This window comes from Rhineura floridana, chromosome 5 (assembly GCF_030035675.1).
Source record: "Rhineura floridana isolate rRhiFlo1 chromosome 5, rRhiFlo1.hap2, whole genome shotgun sequence".
NCBI classification, from domain to species: Eukaryota; Metazoa; Chordata; class Lepidosauria; order Squamata; family Rhineuridae; genus Rhineura; species Rhineura floridana.
In genome coordinates this window covers 182,422,130-182,442,283 of record NC_084484.1, presented here as the reverse complement: position 1 = coordinate 182,442,283, position 20,154 = coordinate 182,422,130, and the positions used below count along the sequence as shown (strand labels likewise).

The 20,154-nt window shown below is 46.2% G+C and overlaps 1 protein-coding gene across 3 annotated transcripts in view; it reads right to left on the bottom strand.

Annotated features, from left to right (window-relative positions):
• Positions 1 to 1,227: 1,227 nt before the first annotated feature.
• P2RY2 (purinergic receptor P2Y2) overlaps positions 1,228 to 20,154 on the bottom strand; it is a 32,969-nt gene continuing 14,042 nt past the window's right edge. Inside the window, exons 2-3 of one of the 3 annotated variants that reach the window (XM_061629066.1) lie at positions 9,946 to 10,158; positions 1,228 to 5,517 (exon numbers count right to left, since the gene is read on the bottom strand). In XM_061629066.1, coding sequence (XP_061485050.1) covers positions 4,434 to 5,513 — 1,080 coding nt within the window. In that variant the 5' untranslated portion in view covers positions 5,514 to 5,517; positions 9,946 to 10,158 and the 3' untranslated portion in view covers positions 1,228 to 4,433. Of the gene's footprint in view, positions 5,518 to 9,322; positions 9,639 to 9,945; positions 10,159 to 20,154 lie in introns of all 3 variants that reach the window. The other 2 variants (XM_061629067.1, XM_061629064.1) reach the window with 2 other exon arrangements.

Genomic DNA, 20,154 nt, shown 5'->3' with positions numbered 1-20,154 from the left:
ATAATAATAATAATAATAATAATAATAATAATAATAATAATAATAAATGATTGAATCCCACCCAAAAAATGGAAGCACCCTTTCATTTTGCCGTCTTTTGTTCACTCATTTTATACAGAGCTTCCAGATGACTACCATTTCCAGACTGTTGTTATTTTGCAGGTGGGATTCAATCCTATCTTGGCAAATTTAACTTGTGCAGTTAATGTAGATTTGGTGCTGTGGTGCTCAATTTAAAAGAAAATATTAGAAAAAGAAAATCAAACTATTTGTGGAAAGGATGAGGAACCACACTCGAGGAGAGTGTGGGATAACAATCACTTGACACAATGTTGTACAACCTCTGTGCAAACAAATGGGAATTAATGCTCAATAAATGTCACATAACGTCCATGCAAACTTTGTGAAAACAGATCAGGATGAATGCTCTCGGTTAAACACGTCGCCTGCAATGCCCGATGTCAAATTATTGCATTCCAGTGTTTTCTGTGTTGTCCTCACGTGCCTTTTCAGATCTAATCTGTGATGGTTTTTCCCCCAGTGTAACACAACTGCAGCGTAAACATTTTCTCCTTCCCCTTCCCCTTTCCCCTTTCTGCCTCTCCTTCTCTCTCTCACATACACACAGAACTTTGGGGTAGCAGATATTGGGGCCATGCAGAGGGAGACAGGAAGCAATCCAGTCCAAAGGGTTTCACTTAAGGGTCTCCTCTTCCTCCACATGATGCTTCTCCACCAGCCACCCGCAAGGATTGTTCTTTTGTGGGTGCTCCAAGAATCCTCAGTCAGAATCCCCTAGACCACGTGGAAATTGGCAAGGGCCTTGGCAGACCACTTAATGAGTTGTTCTACCTGTTGAAGCAACTGTAAGGTGCTGTGCAGAAGCAGTATGGTTTTTAGGTGTCTTTAAAATCATGTCACGGACCACCTGAATGAAACTGACGGACCACATTTTGGGAACCCCTTTCCTGGACCCTTCAGAAAACTACCGTTTCACAGGGTTGTTTGGATGAGAGCCAACTTCCAACTCAAGTCAGTTAAACTGGTTTAAGTGCATAGTGAAGGCATCCTCCCTCCCCCTCAATATCCAGAGGCTACCTATGAGGTAGCCACTAGGAGACCAGGCCTCTCCACGCAGGAGCAACACTTCCTGGATTCCACCCTTGGATACCACCACAATGTATTTGTCCGGGTTTTCCAAAATATCTGAGATTTTATTCTTTGTTTATTTTTCCAAAAGGCTCGGTCACATTTTCAGGCAAGAGATCAGTTTACTGAATTGTCAGGTGGGTGTGGGTGTGGGAAAGAGCTGAGCTCTTTCTTCCCGTCATCTTCTTAGTGTTGCCAACTTCATTTCAGGCTAGGTTCCTAAGCTTTTTAAATGGCTGCATTATCTGTACAAATTTAACAGGTGACATTTTGCCTTTCTGTATGCCGGGGAAGTCTCCTCCTATTAAATTGCTGCCATTCAGGCAGGTGCAAAAGGCGCAGGAGCAGAAACAGTAAAAAAAAGGTGGCAACCCTAATGACAGCAGAACCCTTTCCCCTCCTAGCCTGAAACTTAGTTACGTAAAATGGCCAGCTATCCATCTTGGGGGGGGGGGACTCCACTATGCCAGTATAATCCCCACTAGATTTGTTATTGTTAATAATAATAATAATTTTATTTAAAATATCTATAGGTCTCTTTTCCTTTCCAAGCAGCATACAATATTGAAAAACAAGTCAATAAAACCATAAAACTGTATGTCACCAACCCCCAGCAAAACAGACTGAAAACTACAAATTCAACCAAATGCTTGCTGAAATAGATCTTACAGCCCCTTATGGACTCTTATTTTTAGGCACAGAGAGGATGTTATACAGAAAACAGTCAGAAATGGACACTTCCTTGTGTCAAACGTGACGGGTCATTCCAGTACCTTAGGCCCACTGCAGCTGTCAAGGCACAGGAGTCAGAGCTTGGACACTTGCCGGCCACTGTTACGTGGACTGATTTGGGGAGGGGTGGTCTTTGAGGCATGTGGGCTCAGACCATGAAAGATTTTATAGCACCTTGAACTGGGCTGGGGGGAACATTGGGAGCCATAGCAATTGATGCAACGCTGGCTGGAAACAGCCTTAGTATGCCTGCAACAATACAGGCAGAAGCATTTTGCACCCAAGTTACCTTCAAGGGCAGCCCCATATAAAGTGCATTACAGCAGTCAAGCCTGGAGGTTAGAAAAGCATGGATAAGCATGGCAGCGTTTTCTCCATCCAGAAAGGTGGGCAATTAGGTTTAAATAGTGGTGTAGTTGTCCAGGGTCTGAGACCCCTCAGCTTTTTGGGAGCAGGGTCCCAGCAGGGTCCCTATTTCTCCAGCATCCTATGAGCCAATCAGCATGAAAGGGGAGTGTCTTCGCTACTGAGAAAAATCCTCTAACATGCTTTCTTGTCCTTTCTTGCTGATCAGAGCCAATCAGAGTGAAAGGAGCTGAGTCAGCCACTGAGAAGACTCCTTTCAGTAGCTAACACTTTTGTGCTTATTGGCTCCTAGGCACATCTGTTGTTGTGAGAGAAGGCATTAACAAGAATCTTATTCTCAACTCAGCAGCAAAAAAAGAGGGATGGGTGTAGTTCTTCTGACCATCATGAAGGGACCCTGCACTTCTGAATTTGCCACTACAGTACTGGGTTTAAATGATAGAAAGTACTCCTAGGGTAGCCAGGGCAGATTACATGAGACTGATTTTATCCTCACAACAACTCTGTGAGGATGAGAGACAAAAGATCGCTTGAGCATACTTGGTGAACTTTAGGGCTGAGCAGGGATCTGGATCTTCCCGATCCAAATGATTGCTTGTGTGAGAGTTGCCACTGGCCGGGGCTGAGAGAAGCTGCCCTGAGGCTGCTCTTGTGCCTTTTAACAGAGGTCTGATCAGCAGACATTGCCACATGAGGCTTTCCATGTCATGCTCACCTGCTACTGGCTGCAGATCAGACTGCTAATAAACAGGCTGGCCACAAGGAATGGGCAGCTCCAGTTTACCCAAACAGCAGATGAAATGATGAATCCATTCCTGGACTGCGTTTCTTCAGGATGCAGATTGCGGGAGGATGGTTGCAATGCTGAACGTTCACCTGAATAAAAGGGTTCCCACATGTTGAAATCTAGATGCTATGGAGAGAAGTTCTATTTGGGTCTTTGCCTGTTTTTTAGGACATCTTTTGCATGCAAAAGGCCCCAGGTGCAATCCTTGGCATCTCCAGGTAGGGCCTGGAAAGAATCCCTGCCTGAAATCCTGGAGAGCTGCTGCCAGTCAGAATGGGCAATACTGAGTTAGATAGGCCAATGGTCTGACTCTTTGTATTGTTATGGGTTTGGGGTTGAGATGGATGATTTCTGTGGGTCCCCTTCCAGCCTCTGATTTGGAACCCTGCATCTGGAGGTGGGCTCTGCAGCTGAGAGGCCTGCTCTGTTGGTCAGATGAGTCTCCTTTGTTAGCCTAATAGTGGCCAGGTGGGCTAACGCTCTGCCAAGTGCCCATTAACTGGTGAATGGGCCAGGGAGATCCTATTGTTATTGAAATTCTTCAGGAGAGCCCCCCCCCACCTAAGAGGGAGTTGTGTTTTTAGTTGGGTCTGAGGAAAGGCTAGGGACTGGAAGCAGGCGGAGAGGCTGGCTCCCTGCACCATGGCTTGAGGATGCCTCCTGTAAGCCTGATGGAAAAGCAAGATCTACTGGATTGCTGATGCTTTGAACCCCTCCATCTTAAGCTCAGGTTGGAAAGTGTGCAAATAAATGAACCATATTTCATAAAGACACCACAGTCTCCGCTGACCTTCTTCCCAAGGAAAGCAAACCCTGGGCAAGCACAGGAACCCCTGGAGATCGCTCGGAGATTGGGGTGGTGCGCTACAGTATGTTCCTTTCTATGTGGAGGGGTTATTTTTCAGCGTTCAGACTGTGCCCCCCCTCCCCACATGCAAACTGAAGTGGTGCAGTCCAGGAACAATTTCCCCATCTGATGCACTGCGTGTGTGCACTGGGTCTAAGCCCAACACTTTATCTACTACACCACATTGCCTCTGTCTCTGCACAGATGGTTCCGTTTCTTTTCTAGCTTCTAACTGACTGCCTTCTGTAGGATGGGCATTCCCTTAGCAGACCATTCACACAACTGGGTGCCTATTGTGCTGTGTACAAGTTATCAGATCAGACAACATGCTTAATAGTACCTAGCTCCCCCCCCCCCAAAAAAAAATGTGTGGGAAAAGTGATGTGTACAACACTTCTGTACCATTTCCTGATTATACGGGCTGAAAAATACATGCCCAGTGTCTCAGAAGTCGATAATGAAGCCATCCTTCCTGCTCTCTGGAACCTTTTCCTACCATCGTAGATAAGTAGGTAATACTTTGCAGATTGGTGAAGTCAGAAATGTCAGCGGCTAAGACACCATATGTTTGGCTTTCATCGCTAGGTGGTCCCTCGCCCGCAAGTGACAATTCGGGGTGCTGCCCGACGTCGTTTGGTTCTCGCCGTTTGCTGACATTTGGGGGCAGGCAAACTTCACAAACTTTTGTCCTGCCAAAAAGTACAAGATGGGGTCCACGCAACTGTTAGTGCTGGCCAGCGGCCGGGTGATTTTGTACGCCAAGTTGATGGCGTTGAGGGTCGGGCAGCTCAGGTCCCAGTTCCGGAAGGAGTAGTACAAGGTGCGTGTGATGTGGAAAGGCAAAAAGCAAACAATAAAGACCACCAAGACGATGACAATCATCTTGACCGACTTCTTCTTGGATCTGGACATGCGGGTGGTGCCGCGGGTGGGCTGGAGCAGCTTGCGGGCCATCAGGCAGTAGCAAACGATGATGACCAAGAAAGGGATGCAGAACAGCAGGACGAGCATCACCGAACTGTAGATGACAAAGTCCCCAAAGAGGTCCTTCGACGATGTGTCGTGACAGGTGATCTTGTTGCACCGTTGACTTGTCGTGACGAAAAAGAGCACCGGGGACTGGCAGGCAATCACAGCTGCCCAGACAATACCGGACACCCATCGGGCGTAGCGGACTTGGCCCCACTCCAGGGACTTCAGAGGGAAGCAAACACCCATGAAGCGGTGGGCGCTGATGCACAGCAGGAAGAGGATGCTACAGTAGAGGTTGGTGTAGAACAGGAAGCGCACGATCTTGCACAAGCCCACGCTGAAGGGCCAGTTGTCCCTCATGGCATAATAGTACACCAGGAGTGGCAGTGAAACCACGTAGAGCATGTCGGAGAGGGCCAGGTTGAACATGTAGGTGGTAGAGGCGTTCCAGGTCTTGATCCTGAAGACGAAGATGTAAAGGGCCAGCAGGTTGAGGCAGAGGCCGACCACGAAGACGATGCTGTAGGAGACAGGCAGCAGGATGTACTTAAACTCCTCGTTGAACTGGCACTTGTAGGTATTGTCTTCCCCGCTGCAATCGGCATCCGAGACGTTGGTGCTGGGGTTCAAGGAGCGCAGCAAGAGTGTGATGTTCGCCATAGCACTGGGTGGGGGGGAACCAAAAAAAGAAGTCAAGGGAAAACAATTTATTATTTATATATTATTAAATTTATTAGTCGCCCATCTGGCTGGTTGTCCAGCCACTGTGGGCGACGTACAAAATAAAATGTACAAATACATTACACATTAAAAATCTGAAGCAATAATAGTAAAACCTAGCCCACCGTAAAAGCCTGCCTAAAGAGCCAGGTCTTCAAGGCCTGGCGGAAACTCATCATGGAAGGGGCATGGCGGAGATCATTTGGGAGGGAGTTCCGCAGGATGGGGGCCACAATTGAAAAAGCCCTCTCCCTAGTGCTCACCAGTCTGGCTGTTTTGACTGGTGGGATGGAGAGAAGGTCTTTTGAGGCTGATCTTGTTGGGCGGCATCGCTGATGAAGCTGGAGGCGCTCCTTGGAACAAGGGAACAATACTGGCGGCTGAGTATCCATCGTGCAATGAGTCGAACACTAGGGCTGGCTCTCCAGAGGTTGTTGGATGCCAAATCCCATGAGCCCCAGCTAGCATGACTAATGGTGAAGGGTGTTAGGAGTTGCAGAACTAGCAGGTTCTCTGTGTCTTCCCCAACAGAGAGGTTTGTGTACATTCATTTACTGGTGTTTTTCAAAACGTATATCCTACTCTTCCTCCACCAGAGGAAGCCCATTAGCAAGCTAAGAACTTCAAAATTTTATGTATTTATTTATTACATTTATATACCGCCCCATAGCCGAAGCTGTCTGGGCGGTTTACAGCTCCTAGAGGAGCAGGAGGTCAGGTGCGGTCGAAGCCAAGGCCACAGCAAGAGATGGCAATGAGGGTGAGGCAGGACCAAGGTTTATCACGCAGGTGGAGAACTTCAGGCCCTGGGGCCAAATGCGGCGCTCCAGGCCTCTCTGTCTGGCCCTCGGGATTCTTCCCAGGCCACACCTCTCACTGGCCTTGCTTCACACCCGGAGTGTTTTTACCTCGCTAGAATGTGCCTCGCTTGAACTCTGATGAGGTCTCTTGCTTGTTTAGGTGGAGGATATGGAAGGGTGTGTTCGTAATAACAGTGAAGATTGGTGGCTCCGATGTAAGTGGGGTAGTGCATTCGCTCCGGGTTTTATTCTGAACTTTCAAGAAACTGTCCACTGTCATTGGAGCCACCAGTCTCCATGGCGTAGTAGCCTACTATACAAAGGTCGAGTGTTCATTGATTGCTCCGTCCACTTTTGCCTCTGGCACTGCCCAACCCTGACAAGTGGCCAGGGCTGGCGCCAGATGGTGGCCAAGTTGGGCCCTGGCCAAGGGCCCCTGAAGGGCCTCTCCTTAGGATGGGTGGGTAGTGCTCCCTTCCATGATCTACACTGTGGATCACGGAAGGGAGTGCTACCCACCCATCCTAAGGAGGGGCCCTTCAGGAAGAAGTAGGTGGGGAGAGAATGTGTGAGCGTGCCAGGGCCTGGGGCAGGCTGGTGCCCAAGGGCCCTGGCATGCCTGGCGCTGGCCCTGCATGTGGCTCTCAGAAGGTTGTGCATGAGGGAACGCGGCCCTTGGCCTGGAAATGGTTCCCAGCTACTGGTTGGTAACATTATGAATGCTGTGGAAAGAGTGGATAGAGCAGATCTTCTTCTCAGTCTTGAATAATACTAAAATTTGGGATGGGTCAGGAGAGCAACCCACTGATATCAATGGGCTGTAAGTTCTGGACAGAGAAAAGAAGGGCCTTCAGGCAGTTTCATTGGCCAAAGGATTCCTTTCCTGACTTTCTAATGCATTAGTGAAATGGCATACAAAAATTGCTTTGGAAAAATGAATATATTGGTCAAAACTGCATCCAAATAATAATAATAATAATAATAATAATAATAATAAAATAATAATTACATTTGTATACCGCCCCATAGCCGAAGCTCTCTGGGCGGTTTACAACATTTACAAAATGTGTTTATTACGAGGAATCATGCAGTAAAATGCTGACGAATTTTCATGAGGACTTTTTTTTAAAAATCACAAATTGTTGCAGGAATGTGGAAATCTGAAGACTGGAAAAATGAGAAACTGAGAGAAATCAAACCAAACCTGCAAGCAACATGTTTCTTTTTAAGTGTGTGTTAAAAGCGGGGGAAAGGGGCAGGAGAGTTGGATCCTAGCAGAAAGGATCTGGAGATCAGACCCCCTGAGCTGCCCCTGAACAACGCCACTGCCAGAAACAGCTGGCTTGTTGTACTGGTGTGGTAAAAGAAAGCAGAAGTTCCGTGGACTCTTATTCTGAAGCAGCAAGCAGTTCCCACACTGGTGCACGGATTCTTCAGAAACTGAGTAAATTTCAGAGAAGGCGATCTATGCACAGAGATGTTACTGTGCACATCAGGAACGGCACTCATGAATGGAACATGCCTGTGAGTGAGTATACCTGCGAAAGCCGAAGCTGTGCCATCTGTCCACACCCCGTTACTTTCAGGGTGATGCACAATCCCATCTGCACTTGACTCTGGATGGAGAGCTGCATGTCCATGCAATTCTGAAATGCATGTCCCCACTGAAAACCAAGGTGGTACAGAATGACAACTTCCACACTGGATGCATATGTATGTGGGAAACTCGTATGCAGGTCTCCTTCCCTGCATCAGAGCATCTTCAATTTTTTTTATGCAGAATTTGTTCACTTGGGCACAGGAGCTGAATATTCTATTTTTATTACACAACTTGTACAACGCTGTAAATAGAATGCCAGAAGCCTGTGGAATTCTATATCAAAGTAACTAAGGCAAAAGCAAGAAATTCTACTCATATCTCCCCCCTTAACCTGAATTGCCAGTCCAATAGACGTCTGATGACAGTTTATTGCCCCTGCCCTGCAGATGACACATCAAATACAGATATGACAATATATATCTGACTTTCTAGAAATTGCACAAGCAAAATTCTTTCATTGCACAAGCAAAATTCTTTCATTGCACCTCATCCTTCCTTTTAAATGACTCTTTCCGGGTTCAGGAGAAAAGTTAGCACTTTAATTATTAACTCCCATAAGGTGCTGGCCAGCTGTTGTGGTGAGTGGGAGGATGAAAAGCAAACAGGCCAGTTCTGCTGCATAAGTGGCAAGCCTAGCATTGACTCTGATTTCTGGAGGTAGCAGCCTAGCCAATAAGGGAGCCTATCACTAGGCCAGAGTGGACAAGGGAGGCCATTTATGTATCATCCTTTTAAAAAAGAGATAAAAAGAACATACCAATTTGCATAACATTTGCATATGCTGATGCTTATGTAGAGATAGAAATTCAGAAATTTGAGAGAGCAAAGATAAAAAGCAAACAGGCCAGCTTTGCTGTATAAGTGGCAATCTTAGCACTCTCTCTGATTTGTGGAGATAACAGCCTAGCTAGTAAGAGAGCCTCTCACTAGGCCAGAGTGGACTAGTGTGGCCCCCCACAAAGAGGTAAAAAGAAGAGCCAGATTTGCATAAAATGTGCATATGCTGATGTATGTGTATAGATGCAGATTTGGAATTATTATTGTTTTATTATTATTGTTGTTGTTGTTGTTGTTGTTATTGTTATTATTATTGACATTTATCACCTACCCTTCACCCAGAGGTCCCAGGGCAGGTTGCAACAGTTTTAAAATATAGCCTTAAAAGCAATTAAAAACAACCTAAAAACCACAATATCTCTACTTTAAATGTAAGTATAGCGCATCTCACTATGGGGGGGCACAAGAATGTGACCAGGTGGCCCCATTCTGTTCCTCCAGGTGCTGATCACTGTTGATGGGCAGCCTCAAGGTCTCCCTCCTGCTCTCTCTTCTTAGGGTTGTTTACTTACCATTTTTCACATAGAGAGCACCTTCAAATAGAAGACTGTCCTCTCTTAAGTAGGACACGCAGTCCCCCCAGCAGTCACTCAAGTGGCGTTCCTTGGCCCCTGTAAAGATGTCTGGGGAAGGAGGATGGCTCACTGCTCTGAGCACCAACTGCTCAAACACCATGATTAATCCGTTTACACCTAGGGTGATATCCAACTAAGGCATCCCGTCAGAGCAAGGAGTTCCGCTTGTGCAATGGGCCTTCCCACTCTTCTCTCCCTCACGCAGGCCCTGCTCCTGCCCCAAATCTTCACTCCGAAGGTTTGGCAGAACCCCCTAGAACAAATGTAGAGGGGAACACAGTGTTGGGAGTAAAGCACCAATGCTTGTAACAAGCAACCTGAACCGGAGAGGGGTGGGGGGATAAACAGAAAGGCAACCTATTCTTCCCTCTCTGATTCCTTCTTTGGAAGCTCCTTGTTTGCTTTTTCTCAGGCTTTACTTCCTTCCTTTCAGAGATAGCGCCTGCGAGTGCGAGCCTTACAGCTTAACAATACCCACCTGCATTTCTGTAGTCAGAATTATTCTATTTCCCAGTATAATAAACCTTATGTTTCTTTATTCTTTCAACCAGCAGTCTTACCAGACTATTTATGAAGGCATTCTACTGCGACATATACCGAACTCCAGTACTCAAGGGGAGGGGGGAATCCCACTGTGAAGTGAATATCCTTGCACTGATGGGACACGATCCATAGTGCTACTTTGGATGCAGCCCCTAGAACCAAGCAGAATGCAACTTCCGTGTGAGTCCTTCCGCTGCCATCCAGCATGATCTCCAAAAGTTCAGGGTGACCTAATAATACATTAAAGAAACCAAGCCCTGAGGAGCGTACAAGGAAGCATTGCAACCCTACAGCCCACTCCCAAGTTGCACAAACACAGCCTGGGAACTGGCAGCAGCATTCCTCTCGTACCGGCCCCGTTACACTTTCTTCCTCTGTGGTTAGAATTAGATGTTACATGGCCAAATCATTATTTCATCGCTCTGGGCACCACTTCTCCTTTGCAAAGCAGTTGTGGAAGGGGAGACATGGTAGGGTTAGTCTTTTCCCTGTGGCCTCTGCCATCTCCCAGCTGGGATTCCAGACTCGTGGGGTGGAGAACCTCAGGCCTGGGGGCCACATGTGACCTCCTACACCTTTTTATCTGGCCCTCGGGAGGCCATCCCTCCTTGAGTGTTTTTGCAAGTCTGGAATGTGCGCTTGAACTCAGACTGTGCCTCTTGCTCCCCCAGATGGAAGACAGAGAGGGGCATGTGAGTGTGCGTAGAAACTAGACTATTGCACAAAGGTAATTTGCATTCACTGCTCCACCTGCTTTTGCCACTGGTCCTGCCCACTACCTTCAAAAGGTTGCCCAGGACAGAATGTCGACCTCAGGCTGAAAAAGTTTCCCTCCCTCTGGATCAAGCAGTCTCCAACTTCTGCCTGCCACTTCTCCCCTGCAAATCACTTTACAGAGAAGAAGCGGTGAGTGGGATTTGGGCAAAACAATCTATCTTAATGTGTTAACAACAGCCACTTTTAGCTCTCTTCTGCCTGCTGCAGGATTTCATGATGTCGCCTGGTTGTTTTTGTGTCTGATAAATAGTGTCACTTTACCTACTTTGCGTTTGTCCAAGAAAACATTGCTGATTATAGGTTGGGGTGAAGACAAATGCATGTAAATTTTAGTAAAATAAGCGGGCTCCTGATGAGTTTATTGTTTTGCCTTGTCACATTAGTTTGGTTTTAAAACAGCTTTGTGCATCTTCTGCACTACCCAGAATATATCCCAATTTTGCATGCAAATGGAACATCATGTAGCTAAGGTCTTTGGGACACAGCAGACCTTCACCAGAAGGAAGGATAAACATTTCTGGTTAGTTAATTTTTTTGTTCGTAGGGTTTTTGTAGTAAGAGGTATTCAGAGGTGGTTTACCATTGCCTTCCTCTGAGTTTGGATGCATCTTAGTCTGGTGTCTCAGCTTTGACCATTCCACCTTGGGTGCCCCTGCTAGGAGTCTAGCCTCTTGGTCTAGATCCCTGACAGCATTGCTCTCAGCTTCTTCAACACTTTCAAAGTGTCTTTAAAGTTGACAATGAGGACATTGAACTTGTCAAGGATTATCAATACGTCAGCACAGGCATTAACCAAAATGGAGACAATAGTCAAGAAATCAGAAGAAGGCTAGGACTGGGGAGGGCAGCTATGAGAGAACTAGAAAAGGTCCTCAAATGCAAAGATGTATCACTGAACACTAAAGTCAGGATCATTCAGGCCATGGTATTCCCAATCTCTATGTATGGATGTGAAAGTTGGACAGTGAAAAAGGCGGATAAGAGAAAAATCAACTCATTTGAAATGTGGTGTTGGAGGAGAGCTTTGCGCATACCATGGACTGAGAAAAAGACAAATAATTGGTTGTTAGAATGAATTAAACTAGAACTGTCCCTAGAAGCTAAAGTGATGAAACTGAGGCTATCATACTTTGGACACATCATGAGAAGACAGAAGGGAATAGAAAAAGAGGAAGGCCAAACAAGAGATGGATTGATTCCATCAAGGAAGCCACAGACCTGAATTTACAAGATCTGAACAGGGTGGTTCATAACAGATGCTGTTGGAGGTCGCTGGTTTATACGGTCGCCATAAGTCGTAATTGACTTGAAGGCACATAACAACAACAACAGGTGCTTTTGAAGCAATAGTTCACATGAGGTCTTGCTTGCTAAGGATCAGGATGAATGGCTCCTATTACCGGGGGGGGGGGATTATTTTGAGAAGGATTTTTGTGTATTAGATTTTGATGATCCACTGCAAAGTGATTTTGATGTAAGGGTGTGTGTTGCTGTTGGCATCTTTAGACCTCCAGGCTGGAGGGAAAAGCAGGCAGGGAAAAAGCATTAAAGAAATAAGCCTCTTTAAACAGAATATGGAGAAACCGACTAGTTCCCCATCGGAAAGGGTGTGAGACAGGGGTGTATTTTATCAACCTATTTGTTTAATCTATATGCAGAACGTATCATACGGAAAGCGGGATTGGACCAAGATGAAGGAGGTGTGAAAATTGGAGGGAGAAATAATAATAATAACAACAACAATAATAACAACAACAACAATAACAACAACAACAACAACAACAACAACAACAATAATAATAATAATAATAATAATAATAATAATAATATCCTACCCTTCCTCCCAAAGGAACCCAGGGCAGCAAACATAAACAAAACCATTTAATGAAAAGAATAATAAACGTATTGAAAACTGGTTAAAACATTCTAAAGCACAATTACAACTAACAACATTATAAAACGCCATTCAAATATTCCAAATCACAGCTAAAATTATTTCATCAGTGATCTTCAGGTGGCCAGGAACAGACCCCTTCAGCTATCAAATGCCTGGGTAAACAGGAATGTTTTCAAATTCCTCCTGAAAGTAAATAGTGATGGGGACTGACACACCTCACTGTGGAGGGCATTCCACAGCTCAGGAGCCACCCCTGAAAAGGCTATCACTGGTCATCACTAACTGGGCAGAGCTCAGTGGTAGCACCACCACCAAGGCCTCGCCTGCCAATAGTACCCCAGGGCTTCCAACATTGCGGTCTGTGGACCACCAGTGGTCCCCAAGCTTCATTCAGGTGGCCCATGGCACGTCTGTGGATTTGTGGTTGAACATATGAAACATTCGCATTGATTTTTAATTGTATTTTTGTTGCTTCTTTTATTTCTCATATAATTAAGGTGTTCGACCTGGGAGACCCGGGTTCGAATCCCCACACAGCCATGAAGCTCACTGGGGGACCTTGGGCCAGTCACTGCCTCTCAGCCTCAGAGGGAGGCAATGGGAAAACCCCTCTCAATACCGCTTACCATGAAAACTCTCTTCATAGGGTTGCTGTAAGTCGGAATCGACTTGAAGGCAGTCCATTTCATTGTATTTTATTCAGAGCTTGGAAAAGTTACTTTTTTGAACTACAACTCCCATCAGCTCAATCCAGTGGCCATGCTGGCTGGGGCTGATGGGAGTTGTAGTTCAAAAGAGTAACTTTTCCAAGCTCTGATTTTATTGTATTATCATTTGAATATGGAATTCAGATTGTAATGCCATGAAAAAGAATATATGAGAAATTAAAAGACGCAATAAAAACACAATTAACGACCATACCACATCTAGCACAGCACGTTACAGTCGCCACAACAGGCGGAAAAATCAACAAGTGGTTCACTAAGACCCGCAGCAATTGTCAAGTGGCCCGTGGAGAAAAACGTTTGGGAGCCCCTGGTCCGTGCTGACTGCCATGGGCGCTCCAGGTTTCAGACAGGAGTCTTCCCCAATCCTACTTGGAGACAACAGGGACTGAGCCTGGGACTTTTTGCGTGCAAAGGAGATTCTCCGCCACTGAGCTATGATGGCCCTTCCTCTTGCACTACAATGCTGCCCACATGTTTTCAAGGTTTTCTCTAGCACCGTGAAGGCTGGAACCTTGAAACACAAAAGAAACAAAAGCGAAGATGGAGAGTCTCAGGATACTGAATTCTTTGCCGGCTTTGTGCAGAAGGGAGGCGGCAACATCAGCTCACATAACAAAGCCGGCATTGTCGCCCAGCAGCTCTAAATGCTAGTCGATTGTTGACTCTGTTTGGCTGTGTGAAGCTCTCGGGTTGTTGGGTGCTGGGAAATAGCCTTCTCTTTCTTCTCTCTAAATGCCTCGGATAAGACCAGCTCTCTTTGTGAGCGTGTGTTGGCGTGCTCATGCGTGGGATTCTTGCAATCCCGCCAGTCTCGCATAGCCTGCAAGGCAGAAAGGAAGCTGTGGCTGTCTCCCCACCCACCCCTAACAGACGCAACCTGGCCCCTTCCAGATGTTTTGGACTACATCTCCCACCATTCCCAGCCACCGTGGGCAATGCTCAGGGACTATGGGAGTTGCAGCCATAAGGTGAACCCTGATGGAGCCCAGAGGCCTATTCCGTACAGCATTCTGTTCCCACAGTAGCCAGTCAGATGCTTTGGATAGCTCACAATCGGGATACAAAGTCAATAATAATAATAAAATAATAAAATTTTATTTGTTAGCCGCCCATCTGTCTGACTTAACAGACACTCTGGGCGACTTACACAATATAAAACACAATTTAAAACATATTCATACAACAGTAAACCACCTGTTAGTAATAGCCTAACCCACCCCAGAAATCCCATAGGCCTGCCTGACTAACAAGGTCTTTAAGGCTCGACGAAAAGCCATCAGGGAGGAGGCATGTCAAAGGTCAAAAGGAAGCAAGTTCCAGAGGGTGGGGGCCACGACCGAGAAGGCCCTCTCTCTGGTCCGCACCAGCCTAGCTGTTTTCACTGGTGGGACCGAGAGAAGGTCTTGTGAGGCCGATCTTGTTTGGCGGCATATTTGGTGACTTTTCATGCCTCTGAAGCCACTGCTAGCAAGGATGGAGAATCTGTGGCCCTGCAGATATTGATGGGCTGCAACTAGCCAGCATAGGCTTGCTCTGTGGTTGAGCTTGCCACTATTTTGACTAGTCCATCACCAATGCCTTTAACAGCAGCAAGTGAGCTGCCTTGTACTGAGTCAGACCATTGGTCCATCCGGTCCAGTACTGCAACTTTCTAACTGAAAGAGGTGTTTTCTAACCCTGGTGACTATTTTTCTCTCCCTCTCAATCTCTCTCAATAGTCGGAGAAAGGGGTGGGGGAGAAATTCGGTTCCGTTTGCTTTCTCATGGGGAAAAACACACACTAATTTGCTCTTCCCAAACCAGCACCTCACACTGAAGCACAGTTTATCGTTTGAGATTCGCCCTTCTCTGACTTTTGGGGTGCAGTTCTCCAACCAAAACAAAATGTGTACAAAAAGGTGTATATTTGGGAAAATCGTGCTTAAAATTGCATGCATTTGTGAAAAGAACATCCGAAAATGCACTTTATTAGGAAAACAATTTCATGAGGGCTTATATGGGAATGTAACAAAATGAACTCAAGCCTGGAAAAATACAAAATGGACAGAAACTGAAATTAACAGATCTGTTCATCTCTAACTGGTAAATGTAAATGTACTGCCTTCAAGTCGATCCTGACTTATGGCGACCCTATGAATAGGGTTTTCATGAGGCTGAGAGGCAGTGACTGGCCCAAGGTCACCCAGTGAGCTTCTTGGCTATGTGGGGATTCAAACCCTGGTCTCCCAGGTCGTACTCCAACACCTTAACCACTACACCACACTGGAGGTGCCATGAATTCAACCTGGGACCTTCTACAGATAAACATAAGAACATAAGAAGAGTGTGGCTGCTGCATCAGGCCAGTGGCCCATCTAGTCCAGCATCCTGTTCTCACGGTGGCCAACCGGATGCCCCAATGGGAAGCCTACAAGCAGGACCAGAGCGCAACAGCACTCTCCCCTCCTGTAGTTTCCAGCAACTGGTATTCAGAAGCATCCTGCCTCCGACCGTGGAGGCAGAGCATAGCCATCAGTTTTAATAGCCACTGGCACAAGGCATGTATTTGCTGCTGGGCTGCACAGCTCCTCTTTGGTCTGATGGGGAGGAATATCATGGGAAGGGTTTGGTGAGAAATTTGATCCAGTTTGCATTTCAAGCCGGATCTATCAAATTCACACTTTCCAAAACTACATGAGAAATGAAATTCACACTTATTCAAACTGTGTGATGCAGTTTGCCAGCCAAACAGTGTTTGCAGAAATGTATATGTTAGGGGAAAGTGAACATATGAAATGAACATATGAAGGAAAACAGCATGCAAAAATGCTCTTTATAACAAAAAATGGCTTGCAAAAATGTGTACATTATCAAATTGTTTTTTTTTAAGTGTTTTTAAATCTGTATATTTGTTTTTAATGTTTTTAATTGTTGTAAACCACCCAGAGAGCTTCGACTATGGGGCGGTATACAAACGTAAATAATAATAATAATAATAAATGAGTGTGTTTATTAGGAGTTTGTACTAAAATGCTGGAGAATTTTCATGAAGATTTTTTTAAAAACAATTGCAAATGGCTACAGTAATGCGAAGAACTGAATTTTAGACTGGAAAAACTGATAGATATTTCCATCCCTAGTAGTGGGTGAAGCTTTTCCTGGTATGGAGGGAAAATGCTTTGTTGGGGGGCAGATCAGCCAGAATGCAGCTCTCCCTGCCCTTCTTCCCGTTAGCCAGAGAGGAACAGCTTCATCTCAAGGCCAGACTCTCACTCTTCCTTCCTGGATTGCACAACTGAGAGGCGTGATCAGAATTCAAGGACAGATTTCCAGCCACGTGGAAGGACTCTGGGTATGAAGCAGGCTAGGGAGGGGCGGAGCCTGAGAAAAGAGTGTGTGGCCTGCAGAGAGCTCCAAGGGCCTGCCAGAGAGACCTGGAGGGCCCCATTTGGCCCCTGGGCCTCAGTTTCCCCACCCTGGCTTTAACCAGAGAGGAACGCATTCATCTCAAGCCCAGGCTCCACCACTCATGGTGACCTACAAGGAGTATAATCTATGCCCCGCCCTCATTTCCCTTTCAAGGTCTCTTTTGCTCTTGGGTAGGCTGGGGGGGTGGGAGAGACAAGGAAGAGACCGCTGCACAGCTGAGGTATTTGCATGCCATAGAGCCGTAGAGCATTTGTGTTCTTGCTAGCAAAGTCCTGGAATGAACCAGCAACCAACCCCTTCACATTAGGTGGGGGCAGTGGAGGAGGAATCCCTTGTTGCTTGGAGGGCCGTGGCATGTGCTGCATGGCAACAACTGAAAGGATGGGGGAGAATCAGCCTTGTGTTTGGGGAGGAGAAACACCCTGCACTCTGGACTTGGAGGAACACTGACTCATGGCTGAGCAGCCTAACTGATGTTGGCATGGGGCACAGGTGTCGGCAACCCTGAATCAGAGGGTTGCCATGGTAGATTCTCTCTTCCATGACCGGTGGAGGTCTCGAGCAGCTCACATAAAGGTCAGGTTCTCTTAGAGAAGAGGTTCCATAGGGAAACTGTGGGATTTGCTCTGACAAAAGGTAGCGATGGCACTAGCTTGGGTGGCTTTGGAATAAAATTACGTAAATTCATGGGGAGGGTAAGGCAATTGATGGCTGCTAGCTGTGAGGTTTATGTTCTCCCTTCATTGTCAGAGGCACCATACCTCTTAATCAGGGATGGGTGAGAATTTCGGTTCAGTTCGCATTTCAAGCTGAATCTATGAAATCCATCCTTTCTGAAACATTAGGAGAACCAAAACACAGCCATCCTTCGAAAGTCACACTTACTCGAATTTTGCAACGCAGTTCTTCAACCAAACAATGTTTACAAAAGTGCATGTATCGGGAGAAAGTGTGCACAGAAATGAACCTATGAGTGAAAATAACATACAAAAATGCATTACATGACGAGAAATTGCTTGCAAAAATGTGTAACTCAAAACTGTCTACGAACATTTTTATTAGGAGAAATTTGCACTAAAATGCTGGAGAATTTTCATGAGGATTTTTTTTTTAAAGCAAAATGGCTGCAGAAATGTGGAGGACTGAATTTAAGGCTGGAAAAATGACAAATGGAGTGCACCAAAATGGATAGATCTTTCCATTCCTACCCTGAATACCCTCTTCCTGGAACCACAAGTGGGGAGAGTGTTGCTGTTGCACTCGAGTCCTGCTTGTGAGCTTCCCACGGGCATCTGTTTGGCCACTATGAGAACAGGATGCAAGCTCAGACCCAGAAGGGCTCTTCTTATTTTACTTACTCGTATCTTTATGTATAAATTATGCAATGCTACACCACCACCAACAATCCGCCGGCTCCACCACAGTAAACACAGGTGCCCAAATCGAACATGCTCAGAGAAGGACAGGCTCTGCTTTCAGCATCTTCAGGTGACCCACGAATGTTTGGCACTTGATGGCTGATGATTGGCAGCTGTGAAAACAGGCCAATGCTGCAGGGAGAGCTTACATATAGTCACAAACATAATGCTTTCAGATGGAGGCAGATTGTGTGGGTGGTATCCAAATTTAGTTCTACTTAGACAAACCCCATTCAAATAACGGACCTTAGTTAATCACATCCATCAGCCCCAGACAGCATGGCTAATGATCAGGGACGATGGGAGCTGCAGTCCAAAACATCTGGAGGGTACCAGTTTGGGGAAGGCTGTCTGCTGCAGGGGCTATCTGGGGCAGGGAACAAAACTGAGAGGGAGAAATGAAGAAAAAGTTTCTAAATGTCAGAGCTAGAGAGTCCCATCCATATGGCAACAGCAAATGGTGTTTCCGTGCTTTCACGGCAAACACTGTCGGCATCTTAAATCCAACACAAGGCTCTACTGCAGAATTTATTTATTTATTATTTGATATATATCCTGCCCTTTCTCCCAGCAAGAGCCCAGGAAGGCAAACAAAAGCACTAAAACCCCTTTAAAACATCATAAAAACAGACTTTGAAATACATTAAAACAAAACATCTTTAAAAACATTTTTAAAAGCTTCCAAGACATCTTAAAAAAAAAAAGGTTTAAAAACATAGTAAAAAGCAATTCCAACACAGACGCAGGCTGGAATTTATAACACCCCCTCTTTTTCGGCCAACTTGGGCTGGTATTTTCACTGCTTTTCAATCCGTGGCCTGAAAATCCTGGGAAGCGAGGAGATTGGCAGAAGCAGTCGCTTCCTTGGGGACCCTGCTTAAACATCCCCAGAAGCCCAAAGAGCAAAGCCTTCAAAGCACAGTGACCTTCTTGCGAAGTCTTGTGTGGGCAGAAAAAAATGTGCTAGAGAAGCAGGAAGGTCACGGGGAAGTGTGGGGGGGGCGCACTGAATCTGCCTTGCGCTGGCAACTGACTGTAGCTAACATTAACAGGGCCATGCGAGTAACAGCAGTTGGACGAGCGTCTTTCTTCCCACGCAGGAGCCATCATTGAATCCCTTTTATCTAGCGTGTAAGGAACCAAGTTTTACAGAACTATATCTTACGCAGAACTGCTGCTGAAAATGGCATCCCTGTGTCAGATTCTTCCACTCTCTCCCAGAGAGCAGGGGGGAAGCTTTTTCAGACCAAGGGCCGCATTCCTTGCCTTTCACCAGAGGAGATTCTCCACCAGGTGCGCTTACTGCCTGCCCGCCCCCACTCTCTCTTGTGCACCAGTTTGTGAGAGATGCTGTTGGAGGTTGCTGATCCATAGGGCCGCCGTAAGTCATAGTCGACTTGAAGGCACATAAGAGCAACAACCACAACAAAACAGTGGGGTGTGGATCACTGAGGCCAATCTCTCTCTGTTCGGTTAGGGTTGCATTAGAGGCATCAGCCTATGCTAGCAGAAGGTGTTCTGTGCCATGGGGAAAGCTGGGGCCAACGGTGGCAGAGATCATTCAAGGAGCTTCTCCAGGGGAAGTGCAATCCTGTCTAGAACAGGGTGAGCACCAGTCACATGGGCAGATGAACAATCCACCTGCAGGAAGCCTCAGGCTTATTTGGGGTGAGCTTTATTGGCCCTCATTATTCATTATCACACCCAGGCAACTGATCTTATCACACAAACCAGCCTCCCTCAATCTGGTGGCCTCCAAATGTTTTGGACTACAGCTCCCATTAACTCCAGCCAACACGGCCATGATGGGAGTTGCAGTTAGAGGCGGAAGGATTTCTTGGTTCTGGTTATCACACTTTCTCATGATCTCAAATTTGGTTCTCTACATTCCTGCAGCAATTTGTGGATTTTATTTATTTATTTATTTATTTATACTCCGCCCTTCCTCCCAGCAGGAGCCCAGGGTGGCAAACAGAAACACTGAAAACACTTTAAAAC